General features: G+C 39.5%; 1 protein-coding gene across 1 annotated transcript in view; it reads right to left on the bottom strand.

Moving 5' to 3' along the window:
- LOC128310015 (serum response factor homolog) overlaps positions 1–21,505 on the bottom strand; it is a 123,740-nt gene that overhangs the window by 88,097 nt on the left and 14,138 nt on the right. Inside the window, exon 2 of the mRNA XM_053046546.1 lies at positions 12,208–12,456. Within this exon, the coding sequence (XP_052902506.1) occupies positions 12,208–12,456 (249 nt within the window). The remainder of the gene's footprint in view (positions 1–12,207; positions 12,457–21,505) is intronic.

Below are 21,505 nucleotides of genomic sequence, written 5' to 3'. Positions count from 1 at the left end.
ATATTGATATAATACTTAAATAATATTGTTGTACGAACGATCCAATTTATTCGCCTTGACATGCAGGGCAAGCGAAAAATAAATAAATTAATAATGTTTAATTATACTTAATTCAACATTAATTTTTACTTAAAAACGTGTTTATTTTGTGGTTACTTGAAGTTGTTGCAAATGCAGAAAACTGCCTTCGAAAATCAGCGCCGTGAACGCGTAAGACAAAGATTTAAATTCTAGCACAGAACAGAACCTTCTCCCAAAAGTCCAACGACCGGTAATGCCGAATTCTACGTCCTGCCTCACGGAATAACCCATCTTTCTGCCGTTCGATACATGCATAAATCTTCCACATGGAGACGTCCATTCGCGAAAGCTCGCCCCGGATTGTCTCTATAAATCTTATCAGTGTACAAGAATCAGTGTTCCGGCCTCAATATCTCGATTTAACTTCTCGTGCAGTCCGGATGGGTGGATGTGTGCGTCTGTGTGGGTCCGTGTGCTCGGTGTTGTTTGTTTACATATGATAGAGGTGGTCAAAAGCGCGCACGCGTCGCAAGCGTACACCACCCAAAAGGACTTGGAGACGAGTACGCCCCAGTCCAATGGGGTTTTTCTCTACCATTTCGGAGATGACGGTTGATTTAAATTAATGTAAAAAAATAATACACAGGCACGAGCACGTTCCGCAACGCAAGCCAATTTCTATCTCGTTCAGTGCAAACCAGTCCAGGAGACAACAGCAGCTGAGCGGTCGGCAGCATCTACAACGCATAACAGTAACATCAACATAATGGCCCGAATGCGAAGGTGGAAGGATAAGCAGACCGGCGAGAGCAAGAAAATGCATCTTCTTGTCACTTTTTAAATACTTTTTTTTCGTTTTGTTCAGTGTGCTTGAGACATAAAAAGTTAAACAAACCGAAAAACAACGCCCTGCAAAAGGTGCACCGCTGCTGGGAGAAACCCCGAGCAAAAAAAGCTGTGGGGATGGCAAAACTCTGTAACGCCGCTCGTAATAGGGCTAATAAATCTTCTTAAAAGTAAATTAATGTTGAGTTATATGCTCTTTATTTTATTTATTTCCGATTTTAATGCGATTCCTCACGAGTGAAAAGCTCTTTCGGGTTATATGTCTTGTCTCGCTGTTTTACTTCCTCTCACAAACAAGTTTTGTGTATAATGATACCATACGTATTTAAAGTAAAGCATTTCAATCACGAACATATGAGGAATAAGTCACAAAATTACTTCCGGTCAACAAAATTTGGAAAATCATGAAACTCCCTTAGGTTGGTGGAATGTAAAAATGTTACCCAAAGATAGTCCAATGTAACAATCTTCTCTGTACGATCTGCCAGCTCCCTGGCAAGCGCCTATTACTCTTCCATGTACAGTTTTCTACGTATTGCCGCTCTATTTCACCTTCCATTTAATCCTGCTTCGGTCGAAGGTGGTTTGTAATTTATTGGTTCGGATCGGTGTAAATTATGTTATTAGCTGTCGAGCGGACAAAACTTTAATATGTCCCAATGCGTTCGTATCTACCTGGCTGCTACTTTTCAGGCTCAACTTCCATTTTCAAGATCAATACCGCCAACAGCACGCCTCCGCCGGCAGCTTTGGGCGGTAGTAATGGACTTACAGCATTATGTACTTCTTACGAAATGTAAATGTTCAGAATATTCAATTGAATAAGTGACATGAACGATACATGTACTGATCCAAGCTGCTTGACCGTAGCGAACTAAAAAAAATATAAGCATTTTATTGTGACACCCAATCTTGCAAACAAACCACAAAATAAATGATAAGATTGAGTATAATTTGGTTCATAGCTAATGTAGTTAATTTCTATAGATTTATAGATTTTGGTGTTTATTTTACACATTGAACAAAATATCAAAAAATTGTTTTGTTATATCTGATAATTTAGAGGACTTTGGAAAGTGTACAAAAGATTTATAATTTGGTATATTAATTTTCAAAACTCAATTATCTAATAGTCGCAATGTGATGTTTGGGTTGTCCAGTATTAAATACCTATTGACACTTCTTCGAGAGTCAACAGGTAAACATTGACACGCTCCATCACTCCCGACTCGCATTTAACGTTTCCTGAAGCAACGTTTGATCAAAGCTAGCAGAGAGTATGAATGAATTGAACAGAAATAAATAATACTACCCTGCAGCGCCGTATGATAAACGGTAACGCGAAACCGGTGCGCTGTGCAACGTTACCACGCGTTCCACATGAATGAGGACTTCAATTCTCAATGTCGGAGTGAAGGCACTTTAAGTCGCGTGGGTGTAGCAAAACATACTACACTTCAGCGTTGAGGCACTCGACGGCGTCGTTCGTAATGCAAACAACACTGCTCCAAAAACGATACTACTGCCGACCGTGCAGACCAATCGTAGAGTTGATACATCAATACTGTAAATATTGTTATAAGCACAAGTTTACGCACCTCAATGGACCATCTCTTCATCCTGCTTTTCATGAAGAGCGTCTGTGACGTGTTGATATTGGAATTAAGACGGATTTTTTTTACTATCAGAGCTTTGTAGCGTTCAGTTGACAATGGTTCATTCTCGAAAGAAGTTTTGGAAACTGAAAAACACATCGATGGCCACCAGCTTTATTTTTCATTCATATTTAGACTTGCAGGAAACCTAAAACATTGATTGATTTTTGAGATCCGTTGAGATGGGAAAGCACTCCGTATGCAAATGAGACGCTGATATAAACTTGACACCCACGAATTAAGTTTGCGAATATATGAAACCGAAACAGGTCGATGATTCATGGTTCCACCAGCGTGCAGGTTCCATCGCTGTACGATTATTTTCTTCTTGCATTCGAAAGTCTTTGCCTTTGATAAATATCAATGTTAAGCTAAAATATTACTAGTTGCACTCAAAAATACATCAAACTGTGTCACAGTTCCGTTCGAGGCACAGCATCAGGGAAGACAGTACATTCCTCGGAAGATTACGACCGTATTACGTTGAACATATTGATGCTTTTCCAATGACTTTATGATTCTGCGTTTTTCTCCAAAACTGAAATCATGCCTTCACAGGATAAAAAAAAAGAAAGGCAACCCAAGTAGTACGAGAGAAAGACTGAGATTTAAGAAATGTATTGAAATGTTTAAAATCCTATAATTTAGAAAGCTTTACGATCGCCAACAACACGTTTTATTCCTTTCCGATACACCCCGCCAGCAATCGCTTGGCGTGTTGCGGCTACGGCGACCACATTTCGCCAGCAAGCGCCTGTTTGTTGCTGCATGTTCCCTTTACTGCCGTTAACGGCCGTTTGTTCAGTTGTCCGGTCTGATTCATCGTGACATTTATGGCATGCGTCTCGAACCGCGGCGATATTCCACTTCACGGTATAATCATGATCATCCTCCAGCAAGGATCATCCTTTTGCTGGCCGGGGCGCGGTCTACACCAGTATGATGAATATAGTATGCCATTTTATTGCACCTGACACACTGATGACCTACCACTAGTGCCGCACAGCACAGGTAATGAGGATTGTAAATTTTTTATTCGTTCAGCGCATTTAGGGAATTTGGGGTCTGTTTCAACGATTGCGAACTTGGGTTTGACCGTATAGTTGAAATAATTCATGACGTGGCTGTGTTTGTTCTGCAAAACAATAGAATATATTCCCCGGAAGCAACCCTTTTCAGCTTTATGCATCAGAAATTTACCAGTTCCCGCAAAAGATTGCCACGTTTGGTATGCTAATGGTGGCGTGGGCTTTATAATTGTGCACCATTACGAAGATACTTGTTTGGTCGGTAGTTGATACTTGGCAAATTAAGCGGTTATCTTGATCTTTTGTTGATGACTCAGACTGCGATAGACGAACTTGCAACGTTTTCAAAGATTATAAAATACTTTATGTTTATGAAAAAAAAATCAGCAACAAATAAATCAAAATACTGTAAGAAAATTAAGACTCAAATTCGCTTTGGTATGTTTCTTATTTACTATGCTATTTTACTTTGTTGTAGAAACTCCACAAGTTAAGTAACCATAGAAACTTTGTATAATTCTTCGAACTTCAAGACATGTAGCGTCGTTGACATCCTTTATATGCTACATATTGTTGCACCTCAACAGCAGCATTTTATGTCCCTTCCGAAGTGCTGCGTCTTTAGTGACAGATTTTATGATCATCATTTAGAAAGTGCCACTAATAAATTTCGAAAATGGCAGAACTAACACAAATGGTGTCCTGCATACTTCTATCAAGCAAATAGTAATTAACATACATTCATGCCCACTGGCCATTTAAAAAAGCCATTTAGACAGCACTGCCTAGAATTCCAAGCATATTTAACTGCAGCGAACAAAAAATCCTCCGCTCACGTTCCGTAAATCATTGACGCCTCAAAACTCATAAAATTTAGTTTTTACATCGCCCAGCAGAACCCCCAAAGCAATGTGTGCCGTTCGGTATGATGATGTGCGTTCATGTTTGTGTACGCAAACGAGACGACTGCTACGTTCAGTAGTGTCGACGTGTCCGCGTTTACATCATCGCCCAAAATTCATCTCCCGTATTCTGGGAAACCATATCGAGCGTTATGTATTTGTTCCCGTTCTGTCAGCTTTAAGCATTTCAAATAGGAATCAAATTTGCCTCTCCCTCCAACGCTCAATACAAAATTTCCTCATACTGATGAAAATGATGAAAATACATCCGATTGCCACAGTTTCTCCCGAAGCGGGTTGAGTCATCCGTGAGACGTTCGAGAGACATTATGGCTAATTAGAGCGAGCAGTGTACAGAAAAGTGAAATATTTACACATTCACAAACGTGTTGTTGCAGGCTTGTACGGTGGGGATTTGACTGAAATGGTGCAGATATGCCATTAATGGAGAATATTTACGTACGAATGGCATGTGCCACAGATAGAATGAACGTGCTCTAGAGATACTAGTTTTAGCATAGAGCTGTAAAATGGGAAAAATGCTACAAATCAGTGAAGAATGCAACACACAGTGCACTCTAAAGTATATTTGGTAATTAGTTCAATCATATGCCATCGCCCAAAATGCTAGTTGCTAGTTGTTTTATTTAGATCAAACAGTCCAATTTGTAAACTGCAGGAGTTCATTGAAACCCAACATACTGTCTATATTTAGTCACATTCAACAGCTGTTTGTTAAATCGTCAGAAACCGTCATAAGAAAGTCTTGGTACCGCACCGAACGAACTACACGACACGGTGGTCTCCAAATAGGGTCAGTGGTTACATCGTGACGTTACTTCTCACTGTGTCTCTACCGGTCAGTAAATAGATACGACGAAATTGCAAATTTGGTAAGAATTCCTCCAACATCCAACAACTAGATAGAATCATTGAGGCACTGAGGAGGGCTATCACACACACACACACATTTCGTCCGGATTAGGCAATGTTCATCGTACCGGTGCGTCTGTTTTATGAATGAAGCTGGGCACACCCATAGCAGGAAGACTTGAATTGACAAAAATAAACACTACACTCTTCAACATCGTGTCTCTTTGCCGATCGTACGCTCTGTATGAAACTCTGCATTCGATGGCTTTTGAACCTGAGAAGCATTCGTTGGGCAGGTAGGCGGCCATTGCCTGCCTTTGCGTATTGCTTGGCACTACGCACGGTGGTCTTTCATATATTTCACGATCTCCCGTTGCTCAATCCGTCATAAATGTTTACTGCTCAGAGCAAAATTGAGATGATGCAAGTTTAGCACAAGCCAAAACCACCACAGGCGATACGCTCACACTCAATGTAACGTATGACCTAAGTTAATGCTTTATGCTCATAGCTCTCAATGTCGTGTCATTCCACCCATAAAAAATCTACAGTTTTTTTTCGTTTAGAAAGTAAGTTTTCTCTCCACTAGGAGTATGATGGTCAAAATATTTAAAATAAGTGACCGCTCAAAACGAACAAACCACACGGACAAAAGAAGATTCTTCACCTAATGACCTGCGCCTAAAGTAAACAAAACCTGCCGCATAATTTCTGCCATTACCGTACTTTTTCGTCCATTCTCTATTAAAGCTTGACGCTTTATGGCGGCGACGGAAATCTTCAACAGCGGATCCACAATGACTCTTACCACCCAGAAACGTCAAAAATGCTGATGGAGCTCAAAACCGAAAATGAAACCACCCACGAGTTGAAGTGCTAGTTTTTGTTAATTTCACGTGAGTGCAGGAGGTTTTTATATGCGCGAACGAAGAGAAATTTACACTACCCACAAAGTTTGCATTCAATTTTTTGTTTCATGCTGATGTTTGTTGGTTGATTGTTTCATTATGTTTAAATTAATGAACTTTATTTTAAATAAGTTAATTATTAAATCATAATCTACTAATAGGCGAACATTTTAAATTGATTACGAATTTTCCAAAAAAACGCAATATTTGAAATATGTTTTGTTGTTTGCCATTTAAAATTTAACCATCCTGATTCGTGTCACAAGGAGCATATAAAACTGACAGAAAGCCCAAACCAATAAAATTATACTTTGTTCGAGGAAATACAATGTTGCCTCGGAAACCAAACATTATTACACCCGCCAAAGTTCGTTGGGTTAGGTTACTACGTTAACATACGATGAAAACATCAATAAATCAACAAATCACCTCTGCATGTTCAATCGATTGTGATTGAGCTGTCATTGCGTCCTATCAGCTTGCCGGAGCGGACATCCAGCTTCCGTGCATTGGAGCGATTTATGCAAATACATACTTTGCCCTTGCGTTAATCGTTCGCTAACTATCACACCCTTGTCTTGCACACGTACACACTTGCAGATGTGCATAAACTGCATAGCAAGCTAAGCAATCAATCAATCAATCAATCGCAGCACGCGCTCCAAACGGAGTGTCGCACCGGAATAAGTAATTAACTGCTCGTCGCTAACTTCCGCCCAAGAAGCAATTCACAATCATTTGATCATTCTTTTAACAATCATGTACGTCACCCGGAGGGTCTGCTGCGTTTGAAAAAGCTGAGCTTCACATGGTTTACGCTCACCAAGAGACTAATTGTTTTCACGCACTCCTAATTATATTAGAGCTGGAAGTACGTTCGCAGTTGAGATGCGAATTCCAACGCGCATTTTCAATTCCTAACACTCTAGAGGAAAGGAAGGAATTATATACGGTGCATTCCTATGTATATCGGTAATGCTGACATTTCCGGTGCATTGCACTCGCTAACGTGCGGCCTCTTTTTCATTGTACCACCGACAGAAATGGAACAAAACGTATGGTACCAAGTAGTAGAGAGCTTAGTTTTATTTTTATATGTTTTTTTTCCAAGCGGTATGAAATTATAAATTATCGTTACTTTTGTATATAATTTGAATGATCAAATTTTATTAGGATTACATATGCATGACTCGAAGAAGTAAAAGCCTCCCGACTAATGTTTAATATTTCAAGGAAGAAATCATCATTAGTTATCAATTATCATTCAGCCGTGAACAATACTGTCCGGCCATCCCTTATGAAAAAAATTAACATGAAATATGTTATTTCAAAGGAAGTTCGTAGGTATAAAAGTATTTCTGTTTTTGTCGTTACCCAGTTCCGTCTGATTTTTTCAACCTTACTGAACCCCTTCTGCTGCTACATAACATCTAGATAAAATTTATTTATAAAAAGTCAGTTGCCCATCATTCTGCTTCTTAATAATCATAATTAATAATTATTAGAAGAATCATGTTCATTCGGATGACTTTTAACAGTCATTCTGTGCAGAAAACAAACTACACACAGAGAGATTTTTGTGCAGAAGACCCATTTTCAAAAAGGCCCACGCGAAAGACGCGCCCGACAGGTTATCCGGCTTTGTGGTAAATATGTATAATTTAATGACGTGATTAAATAAACCCTTGGATAGTAAATAATCGTCGTCGACTATCGATTAATGCCAAAATCCTTTGACTTGTTATTTTTAAAAAGGCTTTACAATCTTATTTTGACGCTCTAACTTAGACACCAAAACAAATACAAGTAATTGTAACTCAAAAAATATCGTTAAACATTCATTGGTATAATTCATTCATTCATTAATTTCGTTAAGTTATGTTATGATTCAATATAATAATGAAAGGTTTAAATTTTAAATGTCGATATATTTACTGTGAATTATATACGACACAAGCATAGCACTATATGCTCACAACAAAAAACCGCAGAAACAATAAGTAGAAAATGAAAGAAAAAAATGTTTGTAATACTGAAAAGTGCTACACGGTAATTTCCATGAATCGGATGATTATGTATAAGTAACAAATCAATGAATGATAATATTTTCCGAAAAGTTTTACAAGTTTTGAAACACCGATTGCACATGTGATACGGAAGAATCATATGATATTCGGGTTATATCATGTTTCGATGATAAGTCAACTTCACACGGCTGTAAAAAAAACTTACAAATAAATGTTTCCCACCTACCATGGTTGGATGGACTCTTCATTTTGCTGAAACACATAAGTTTGAGAATGGAAGACAAAAAAACATGCGAACTGCATGCAACTAACTTGTCAGACTAGCAACACACTTAAACTACAGCAATTCACACATAACAGCTTTTTTGAATCATACTCTTGAAATACATTTTATAAAACACTTGTTTGTTTGACTTGACAAAGAATATAAAATATAAATAAAGAAAAACAAGACACATTATGTAAAACGAACAATTTCGTATTTGCGGCAGCAATAGAAAATGGCACTAGCGATGATTGAGAATTCCACGGATTTGTTTTCTCATTACCCATTTGCACTATTTTGTGTATTACATAAAGCTTTGTTCATGTAACATTATAGTTTGAGTGGAGGATTTCACTGTATCTTTTACTTTCTTTTATTTTCATGAGTTGTTCCTTTCGCTCATTTTATATCGTTTGCATAGGTTTACTTTCTGTAAATTTTCTTTTATCTACTGTGTTTACTTACTTAGCTAGTGTTAACGGATCTGGGTTTAATTTTTTTTCTATATTTTGTTGTTTTGTTGTTACATTTCAATTTAGAAACAAATAACTAATTTGAAATAAGTTAATACGCGTTGAGTGTGTTCGATTTGTTTAGCTTAAATTTTTCTAAAACCAACATCGGTTAGCATTGGTTTTTGTTGTTGTTATTATTCGTATGTTTGTACAGCAGTAATCCGTTTATTAGAACGGACAGCACACGTTTTTTAGGGAAATTTTAGTCCTCCCTTCTATAGTTTGCTCATCAACACTAGTCTTTGAATGTTCGTATGTACAAGAAGCGCATGATGCTCAAAAACAAATAAATAGTTCTTAAGCGTACTATCTGCTGCCTATTATAGCTAGCATCTTCCTGTCCAGATTATCGATTTAATCGCAATAATATTACACATTTGTCACTATTCTTTGTGTTGACACTATGCGGTGCGCTTATGCGTTCGTATAGCATCGTAACGTGTACAGTTTACTACCTATATTGCCTACGCTTGATTATTCTACTTACACAGCTAGAGATGAATTACGAAATACCATGTTTAACAACAAATACCTACGCTTAAGTTCAATAATAACTTGGACTATCAATTACTCACGGACCTGCACGCTAAGTTTTTCTTGCTGTTTTAATTGTGCCTTGTTAAGTTTTCAATCCTTTTTGCAATGCTTTATGATGTAACCGTATAATAACAACTGCGCAGCAATTGGTAATGAAGTATTCATTTCGTTTTCATTCGTAGATGGTTTCATTTAACGTAGAACGATTTGTATTTGTCTGTTTCGATGATTCTTGTATTAGAACAGCATGAAGCAGTTTTTGTAACTTGCATATAATTTAAACACCAGAAAAACACAACAACGAAACAATTAAAGCGTAGCGTATCGGCTAAGGAAATTAAACGAAAAGGAAAATTTTGAACGCAACTAAAGAAATACATATACATAAAATCAAAATATCAACAAAAACACGCAAACGCTTACACAAGCACAAGTACACACGCATACAAAAACATTACGGACGGGCATGCTCATTTGTGGGTCACGGGTAGATTTATTTTCAATTTAAGGCTTTTTTGTGGAATGTCGTGTAAGGATTTGTGGCGAAGGAAAGAGGTGCACGGTAGAGTTTTGGAAGAAAGTATGGTTGTTAGCAAACACACACGCACACAAGTACACCCACTGGTGGCTTAATTTGGCAGTGGTGTAACGCACATCCCACCTTCTACGATGCGAAAGTGCAACATCATCGAGCAGCTCGAACTTCCCTGATACGCTAGTGTCAACACTCACTCAGCATTGTCAGACTCACTCCTCAAACGCTTTGTGCGTGAATTGAGTGCAAGAAATTGTTTTTCTTGACACAGCAACAGAAAGGCAAAAAGAAAACAAACATATAAATAAAAAAACCACACGAACGAAAGTGTTGGAGGATTCGGGTGTAGCACAGATTTCAGACTGTTTCCGATTCGGTCGGCAGGAGTAAATTACTGTCAATTAGCACAGCGCATTTTAGCGTAGGCCGTCTTTGAAGCCGTGATCAAAAACAAAGATCGTACCGACAGAGTGTGCAGTATTGCGTGTAAACTTTTTCGCACATTCACGTAAAGTGAGCGCGTCAATGAAAACCGGTAACTCACCGAAGCAGATATACAACACGAACCGTGTTAAACCGGAGTAGCAGTTAATGCTTGGACACATAGGGGTAAGATTTTATTCACTGTAAGTGTATACAAATTAACTTCACTTTAAATTTAACTGATCGCTGTAAACTTGAACAACACCCAAAAAGCCTATAAACAAATACAAACTACGTAAAATGTAAACAAGTTGATTATCCATACGATGTGGATCGATAACAAAAACTCCCGAATCTAACTATGTATTTTTACCTGCAGGCAATACTGTGATGTTTTATTTAATCATTCATTTTACGAAAAAGACGGCGAACACTTTTTCACCATTGTTTAAAATGTAGTGTTCGACCCAACAAAACAGAAGATCGACATCTCAAAGCAGATGCAGATTCATTCGTGGAGATGCAACAAAGAAACAATCAATAAATCCGTCAAAAACTCACATACTTTTGGGAGCACACACATGGATATGCAATCTATACAATACATTTCGCGAAATCATGATCTCTCGTCAGTGTACCGTAGACCAGAAGCGAACGCTATTAGTGTTCACGATTTTTATTAATTTATTTATTTTTTATCGAAAACACTTCTCCAGCAACCCATACAGCATTGCAAAGGTTGACGATGCTTCTGGAAAAAAAAGAAATACTCTCCCGCGACCCCGATAGGTGCTTGCAGTGCAAGGAAAAGTCGCCCACTGCGAGCTGCGTGAGATTGGTGATTGGATGTGTCTGCTTTTTTTGCCATACCCTTTTCCTATGTCTCCTCTTCCACAGCTTATTATTTTTACATCTTCCTCGTGGTGTGAGATCGTGGTGGAAATTGTTTAAGATTATATATAAATTATTACACTGTATTTATTCATTGCAGCACATGTACACGGTTGAAAGAGCCGTGGCTTCTTTATTTCGCATTCCAGACATTGGCAACGTATTTCGTATTGGTGTGTGTGTTTTTTTTTTTGAGCTGTAATGTGCATCGACGAATCCTGACCAATGCTCATCATCCCGCAGCTTTTACCATTTATTCAGGGTGCATTGTCGTATGTTTATGCACACGAATCACTGGACAATAATTAACAGGCACTCTTTGAGGCCAGCACAAAACGGCATAAAAAAGTCGAATTATTTTGTGTCATTTGACAACGTCTTGCGGATGTTGCCCTTTCTTTCCATGTCCAAGCATCAGCAGGGAAAAACGCAGGACGACTCAAAAGGGTGCCGAATCTTGAGTACAGTAAGTTTTTGTTCATTGTGAGTATGTGTATTTAATGCGGGATGGTAATGGTTGTAGCGCGAAACACTACTGCAGAAGAAGACACTACCGTTGCGCGTGCGCATGAGTCATGTGCGTGTGGGAGTGATGCGGGATGTGGGAATGGTGTGTGTGGCCGGAGTGTGGCGGGTAGGTTTGGGCGTGGGATAGTGGGGAACCTTGCCCGCCAGGGTACGGCTGCTGCATCAAACCCTGGTCGAGCCCATAATGGCCGGTCTGTGGGTGACCTAAATGAGCATGCCCGTGGTGGCCGTGGCCGTACACTAATTGCCTTACTTTGGAGTCTTCGTCGCCGATGTTGTAGCTGAGCTCGGTCTCTTCGAAGCCGGTCGCGGACATACGCTGGTCGCCAGATGAACCCGTCGGCGGATCGGGCGAATTCAGGCAGGTCTGGATGAGCGCCTTGCCCGCCTCCGACGTGATCATCGGTTGCAGCTTGCGAGTCGCAAATGTGTACACGTGACCGGTTTCGGAGGCCACCAGCAGCATCACCTGCGTGCCGGTCAGCGTTGACAGTTCATATGCCTAAAATGAGAATTAAAAACAAAAAAAAAATGTGTTACTAAATATACTACTTTATAGCACAGCGCCAATCAAACATTAGCTTCACGGGTGACATTAATTACGAATTTTTGTTGAGCCTAAACAATCATAGACCAACTACATGACAAGGAATGCACAAATTGTCTATTTCGTATTCTTCTGTTTCTAATTTATCACCTTCATCATTAATATACTTTAATTGGTTTGGTTATATTAGAATTTATCGCCTGTATGGTGGAATATGTTTTCCTAAATATCAATAGTAATTCTCCAATAAATCAAATCATAGAAAATCGTACGTCGTATATTTATCAAGTGAGATAATAACGCAAGCAAGTCCAAACCTAAGAAAGATGAGAAACCCCCTAACTATCCACCTACGAACGACCTTCTATCGTTGTGAAGGGCGCAAAAACAAAGACCCTAGAATCGATAGAATTTTAATCTCATAGTCAGTTATACATCTTTGTTGTAACCAGCTACATCACCAATACCAAACGTAGCACTTCTCGCGGCTTGTTCCACACACCCACATGCATGTGAGATTAGAGGAAAAAAAAAGTTAAGCTACGATTCATCGCAGACCAGGGAAATAAATTATTCAATCAACGACACATTAGATTATCCTACGAGAGAGAAAGAGCATTTAAATGCGGGTGTATTATAATTATATTTTTCAATCCGAATCACCGTCTTCTGTATGAAGCTGAGAAAAGAATTGAGAAAAGGAGTTTAAGCAGCGACAGTATAGAACAGTATTAGCATCACGGACAATCAGCATCAGAGTTTTGAAATTTGCAAAACTGTTATGAAAATCATTTCGTATGGGCGCGTGCGTGTGGGCCGACGGTCTCTGTTAAAGGCAAGCAGTTCGTTTTGCCGCCCGAGGATTTGATTCAATTTAAAACAACATATTATAATGAGCTTTTAAGCTATTAATTAAGCCTCCAATACCCCCGTCGATGATCAACGAATTGGAATCAAATGTCCATGCTTGCGCACAACTCAATAAACTAGCGAACAGGTCTTGATACTGGCAATCGTTCGAAAATAAAAAAATAAACATCACAAATAGCACACAATCACACCAACACGCACAGGTTCAACAACTTCAATCCGCACGCATAAAGATTGAGCGCCAACGTCGACCGTAAACTACGACCACGGTAAACAACTTTCCTGCGAAGCCGCGCCACTCCGAAACGTAAAACAATCGATTGAAAAACGAATGACTTGAGCGGGCAACAGGCGGGGAACCTTTGAAGCTATTCGTTCTTTTTGCAACCGGTTATGATTCATCATAGCCAGCGCATATGTAAACACGCTAATTTGGGTTTATGTCGTCACGCAACAAACTGATCTTGAATGGGATCAAGCTTCAGTACGCGTGTCTGTTTGTGTTTTTAACCCTCGACTCTAACACTCAGAATCAAGCCAGATTTGATATTCTTCAGGAATGAGATAAATTTTTGATTATTTTCATTGCTCCCGAAAAACCTTCTTTTGCCTACTTTTGTTAGAAGGAAAAAAGCGCACCTGTTGCTTCTCTACCTTCCCCAAGCTGTTTTCAGCTCCTTGCCTCAATTCCGCTCAATCAACTTTATGACACCTACCCCTAAAGGGGGCGTTCATTTGCTACACACGTTGATTAATTCATTTGCATATTACGCACAGGTGACCATCACACGAAAACGAGAAACGTAACCCTTTAGCTAGCCGCAGGGGACAGTTCTATTAATTTCTTAACGCTCACACACATACACACTGTTCCAGATGTTATCGACGTATCTTCGAACGCTGATTGACCGAAATCGAATTTATCGGGGATTTTGTGCTTTCTAATCAATGTACGGGCACGTGCGCAACGCCAATGGCATGTGACGGTACGTTATTTTTTCTCTTCAAATAATCGTCCGCGAGACAAAATTAGATAGCAATTTTATAGTAGATACGATCACCTGCAAATGAGTACCCGTTCACGCAGATCATTACGATCGTGCCGAAATTCCTTAATGAGTTTTTTTGCCCCACAAGACGAACGTGCTCTAGAACTTTTACTGAAGCATATTGTTCTGTCTCGGTGCAATCTTAAATCACTAAACCAACGCTATACTTAGCTGTAACCACGTAACACTAGCTTAAACATCTGTGATTTTGGTCATCCTTACGAAAGAGCTACGATTAATTATTGCAGCTTCATTCATTCCTCTTTCGCTGCACTGTCAAGTCTTACTCTATCATTATTCCGTTTTCACAAGAATACTCGGCATAGCGTTTATCTTGGTTGCTGCTCAGATGTTTAGGTTTTACGTGCACTATCGTCAGTCATCACATACATCTTCATTTAAATCAAATCTGACAAAGGTCAATAGACATGTATTATGGATGATGTGAACAATTTTAATTCATTTATCGATTTTAAAAGATCGAAATTATTTTTTAAAAAGACTACTTTAAAATTGTGACTGATACTTAAGCTGTAACAGTAGAATGGAGAATTGTGACATGAACTGACGAAAGTATACATTCAATAAATTCATTGTATAGCTATGCATGCACTAACATTAAAAACCCATAAAATAATTTGTATAATACATAAAAGGACTTTGTATACAACCAAACATACATAATTCAAGAAAGAGTTTCCGAGGCACTCGGTTTAAATAACAAAAAAATCCGAAAAGTTTACATTCTCCATTCACAAACTCACACAAAATAAGTAAAACTACTCTTGGGTCACCGTCACCTCAATTTATTCGAATTCCCGACGATTGTATTTCAACTCCTTATCCTCACGTGCCTCTTTCCAGTAACACGTTTCACTGGTCGTACAGAAACGCAAGAAGACACTTAATCGAATATTCGGGTCGGATACAGATCCGTGTCGGTGCCATTCTTTTGGCATTGCATTTGTAGCCCCCAAAGTGTGAATTTATGTTCGAACATATGTTTTTCAGCCTCCCCGTAAGTCATTCCTCAAAAAGAGCAGGAGAAAAACACCAATGTTTCCATCTCTTTCGTATCTTCCAAGCCTCGTCCTTTCCCGCAAGGAACAATTCGCGTTTGCTTCGTTTGTTCCGAACGTCGTTCGAATGCTTGCGGGTCGTTGGTTCGCTTTGGTAGAAGATTTCGCTTTCAACTTTTTCGGTCTCTTTGCATCATGCTTGAACGGACGGGTTGGCAACTTAGTCACAGGGCGGCATGGTACGCTTTCCGAAGAGTAGAAAAACGATCTACAAACCAAAAGACCGAAGCCGACCTCAAACCGGAAGGTGAAGGTGTTAACTTTTCTCCCAGCCTTGTCAACCATCGTCCAGCCATGGGCAGCGCAGGAGTGGACCGACGAAAAAAATCGCATTCAAACACAATCACACCAAGCCGCCAAAGACAATGCGTTTTCGAGCAGCTCGAAATCGTCGCCGGACAGTAGCATATCTTTAGCACAACCCCGCAACCTCATCCGTGCCCGAACGTCTTCTTTTTCTTCTTTACGAAACATTATTTTATGTGCCGATTTTCTTCACGAATGTCATCGAGCTGGTCTTAACAGTAACAGTAGCGGGGTGTGATACGGTGCACAGCGGAAGAGTATGCGAATTGTGCGCGAAATTAGCATAACCTCCCGCAATACCATACTACATACCGACACCAAAGTGTGAACAAACGTGGCACGAGACTTTACGGCGCGCGCTCTCATGTTGCATGTTAGCAAAGCATCGTCGGTACAAATAAAAGCAATGAAGGGATGCTGCGACGAAAACCGAGATACGATCTTCCATCCTCCGTTCCTTGGGCTCTTTACAGCGACCCTCCAAATGCACGAACACACATACACATACATACACACAAAAAGGTGCAAAATAAATAAATAATAAAATCACTCAGCAGATTCCCGAAACGATTTTACAATTTACGCTGCACATGTGCGATTTGGTTGAAATGAGCGCACGGTACGGATGGAGGATACTTTCAGAATAATGAGCTCGCAGGAAGGTTACGAGGGCACTACAGAAGCAGAAGCAAATGGAAACATTCCACCGCTAATCCGCAGTCACATGCGGATCCGACCCGAACGGAAGATCGCGAAGACGTCGATCTTCGAACATGTTTCGGTCACCATTTGGGCTTACCCGACCACTGCTGCGTTTGCGTTATATTTTACATTTATTCGATCCAACCTCCAACACAGCAATGGATAAGTGAGTGAATAAGGCGGTGGGACCAAAGTGGATGATGATTAAACATAAGCATCCATAAAGTGTTGAAAAATACAAGGGTTTAGCGACGCAAAATCCCACCCCAAGCGAACGTTGGCGGGAAGAAAGGAAGCTGCAATGAACTGAACAGAGGTGGAAAACACCTTTTCGTACTTCGAGCAGCATCGAAGCAAAACAAATAGTTTTAAAATTCATGAGAAGGTTCAAATTCGAACGTGTGCGGGTCTGCATATTTGCCGTGCGTGTGGCGGCCCATTTTTTTTTTGCTCATCGCAAAATAATCATTACTGAAAGGAACATCTGCACAGCATTTGAAATATGTTCGGTAATAGGAAGTTTGGGAGTTGCTTGCTAATGTTATTTTCCAAGAAACGAATGCTTATTAGAAGGGATGGCCCGGTGGCATCATGATGGCAGCGCTGGTCGTCACACGAACAGATTGGACTAAAATCCTAGCCGGACCAATTCCCCGTAGCAAGGACTGACTATTCGGCTACGTAATATAATAGGTTTAGTAAGCCAGAAATGGCAAACAAGACCTAGTAGATCGTTACGAATACGAACAGAGAGAAAGAGAGAGAAAGATAAAGAGAGAGAGAGAGAGAGAGAGAGAGAGAGAGAGAGAGAGAGATCTAATTGCACATTGATACATTATTAATAGTTTCATTGTTAAACCAAAACAAGAACATCGTATTTGGAAGCCGTGATAACATTTTCGGGTTCATATTTATTGAAAACAGTCATTATCTGTCATAGATACTGATGGAACGAATATTTATCCAGTTATATTTTTCAAAGTTTATCTTTAGGTTTATCACGAAATTGTTTAAAATCATGTTTAGTTTAATTTAACCTCAATTTAAAATTTAAATAATTTAAACTCAACCAAACATGGCCTATATGACTAAGGTGTATCTTTGGCATAACAATGGGATCCAATCCATGATACATTTGCTAGTTTATTTAGTTTAGCTAGCGCGTTTTGATGTTTCAAGGCTCATTCGCTGCTAGCTTTTAAACAGTGAATTTAAATTTTGGTTGTTTTCCTAATGCAGATTTTCATCAGCTGTTAGACATTTTATAAATTATCCAACATAAAAATCGATGGTATAATATATCTAAAATGCCATAATATATAGGTTTTCAGCTCAAAAAGACACTGAGGTGTATTGCTAGAACAGGGGGCATGATTCATTAAAAATTTTACGACCATATCTCTGTTTTTCTTTTTTCTTTTCGTATTTGTTCACTCACGGCACCCTGTTCTGACACAGTAAAACGACACCGGAAGTGGCAATAAAAATGATTAATTCATCGCGATAATGTCACAACAGCAAGTTTCGAGCGGCTTTCATCACATGCGGGTTGATCGGTCAGATTTTAATGAAACAAAACAAAAACCGAATCCTACTCTGAAAATGGCTGCAGTCCATAAAAAAAAACCGAACCGAAACCACTTCATCATTTCGATGGGAGAAATTTGTAGCAGATATCACATCTGCCCCGAAACGAAGCGTTATCGGGAAGCAGGACTATAATGAAATTCCGTAAAACAGATTGTAGGGAACAGCATGAACACAGCATGAAAGAAAAAGGAATGAAGATGAAAAGTAAACCGAAATATTTGCTGATCGCATTCTTTCTCCTTATACGTGATAAGCATCTTGATACATATCAGAGTGGAACATTACGATTAACGAATGACTGAACTGTATTCAGCAGGTAGCGACAAAACGAGAAGCTAGCAACTTTATATCTTGCATCTGGGAAAGAATTTTAACTCCACCGCCGTTCGAATGATTTTACCAAGGATTCAACATGATCTCGACCACATGCTTATCGGCGTAAAGATAAGCTGTTAATAGTTCATGCATCGGCAAAGTATCGATCGAAGGTGGTACGATCGTCCAAAAATAAAAACACTTCAAAAACAAAACACGGCGAAAAAACACGAGAAAATTTGTATGCAAGACAATTGCTATTCGAAGGTTTGAACACTGAATAAAAATCACAATCAGAGCAAAACAACAACAAAACAAAAGTGTCATTGTGGAAGATAATTCTGCCCAGAAAGGAATCGCAGAATAATACGTCTTGCTTTTGTTCGAATCGATAATCCTGTGGGGATACGATCGGCGGCTGGTTCAAATAAAAAATAAAGTATGAGTAAAAAATATCATGGAAAGGTTCTTCCGAACATTCATATATTAAATTGACCTACACCAAACCCGAAAGCATTCTTTCCGAGGTGCAAAGCACAATCAAACAGTGCCGTCTCAATCTGAGGGCACGTGCACCATTATGCAGCTCGTTCGAAAATCCAACAGTAAAGTATCACGAAATCGGAAACTGAATCTGAAGTGTCTACGCTGCTGTGCTCTCTGTCAATGGCGACGTACTTTCCATGCCAGTTTAGGTCCTCGTATGTGCCGTTGCACAAGGGCAGAATTTCATAACAAAACAAAAGCGAAAAAAACGGTAGCAGCAACAGAAGCAAACAAAATATCGCACTGTCTGCAACAGTAATAACTTGCTCCTTGTGGTCAGAATTTACTGTCCCGCTTGTACACCCGGAGACACTGCTGCAATTCGTGTCCTGAGTTAGCTTCAGTTTTACGCACAGTAACAAAATTAAACAAATCGAACAGAACCACACGAATGTTCAGGTAAGCCCGTAAGCTGAAACGATACACCAAGAAAGAGCTCTGACAGGTTCTGTGCATCTCTCAACATCGAATCCAGCACCCATAAGGCGTACGCGGAACCAAACCGTTTCATTTTCCAGAAGCGAATAACGAAGGCATTCGTTATTTATGACGGTGCCTCCGGAAGCTGCGGGCGAATTCGACGATTTGCACTCCTACCTCGCCAACCAACCAAAGTTGTGTGCATTAGCAGCTACAGCAGCACAGTAGCGCAAACACATCGCCTCAAACGACGCAGCACCAGCAAGATGCAAATGAACCAAATTCAATTCTCGACTCACACGCACACACACGAATGAAGAGCACCATCCCTTTCGGCTCGAACCAATGTAACAAACATCGCATACGACCCTACACACGCGTTGCGCCGATGCGCAACCGATGGTGCTTAAACTTGTTTTTCTTACGCTTTTCTCCCGCAGTTTACACCGCCTGCAGGCGTAAAAGGCATAAATTTATGAATATGAACCATAAAATCAACACCTTTGATATATTTATTCGACACTGCAAGTTGTGCCGACGCTTGTCTACGATCTACAGTCAGGAGGAGAAAAATTAAAAACAAATCAAAAACAAAAAGATCTTATATTTGGTGAAAAAAATTAATAATACACAAATTTTATATCTGATTTTTTCACAATTTAATCTGAATTTTTCTTCTTCTTATAATAATCTGCTACATTTACAACATGCTTCATGCGCTTTATACATGTTTCAAAGAAATCTTTACACGTGACAGTTTATACCTTGTTTGTTAAAACCATGATTCAAGTTTGCAATAAATTATTTTATTAAAATAAGTTAAAACAACTCAAATCGTTTACAAAGGATGCTACAAGAATTCAATACTGTTTATACGTTGTCTGAAACATTCGTTTTTTTTGGATTCGATTTGAGATATGTCGTGAATTTTAAGCCGATGCGCTACCGAACACATGAAAGCAAGACACACAATTGATCAATTATCACGACACAAGGTGCGAATGAACCGCCCGGTGGCCGTATGTGCTTTTCTCGTGTCTGCAGCCGCCTCGAAACATATTGTATTGTTTTTTTTTTCGACGCTTGTGTTTCATGCAGCTCGAACTATTGCTTTCGGAAAAGGAAGGAGAAGTGCAACTACAGAAACGACTGCGCAAGCAATGCTGCCGCCGTCCACAACACAGAAGCTGGCATGTTGCTGACTCGAATCGTTTGTACGAGATTTGTGTTAAGATAGTGTTGGCGATAATTGTCGATTGATTTTGGCGGTCCGTATCGCCTCAATGTGAGAATTAAATCGCAAAACGGATGAATTACTCTGTCGACCAAGCGAATAATTTTAGAAAATTCGGTAAACATGTTAAACGTTACAAGTACAAGTTTCTTATTTTCATTATTTAAATATTTTTTAAAGCAAAAAAAATAGACAAAAACTTTCCTTCCTTATGTTGGACGTACACAAAGACTTGACCCGTTTCTCTTTCAACATTTCGAATCACCTGTCGTCGGTCTCATCAATCGTGCGTATGCAAACGCATGCATACTACCATTGTTGTTCGTATGGTACGGGGTACGGGGAATCCGACAACATAACATAAAATGACAAATGACCGTACTGCGATCATAGCCGCTGCGTCGTACGACAACAATCAACACCGAAAATCAGGATGTTTTGTTGCGAGTCACTTCTCATTAAATCCGCTTATCCTTTACTATCGGCGGAGCATCAAATGCAAACCAATCCAATCCGAAAACAATAGTCAAACCAATATCCGTAATCATAATACAATCAATCGCCATCCAGCCTTCAAATTTTCCTCCACCCGATTACACCCGTGTTTGTTTGCTTTACGTGTTTGCGAGTTAAAAAAAAGACCAAACTGCAGGAAAACAATAGCCTCCTACCAGGCGTACCATTCCAACAGTCGAACACGCGGTACAAACAGCTGACGATGGTTTGAGAAATTTGACAGCCCATGGATAAGATCGCTTATGAATGGGTTTATAATTAAAAGATTAATGTTGCGCCCTGATCTCGCTATCATAGGTGCAACAGGTACGGGTTCTCCCTGTCAGGTTGGTGAGATAATTTTACAAGGAAGAAACATCAATCTCGGAATAAGTCAA

This window comes from Anopheles moucheti, chromosome 2 (genome assembly GCF_943734755.1).
Source record: "Anopheles moucheti chromosome 2, idAnoMoucSN_F20_07, whole genome shotgun sequence".
Lineage (NCBI taxonomy): Eukaryota > Metazoa > Arthropoda > Insecta > Diptera > Culicidae > Anopheles > Anopheles moucheti.
Note: the sequence above shows the minus strand (reverse complement) of the source record. Positions and strands in the feature narration are given on the sequence as shown.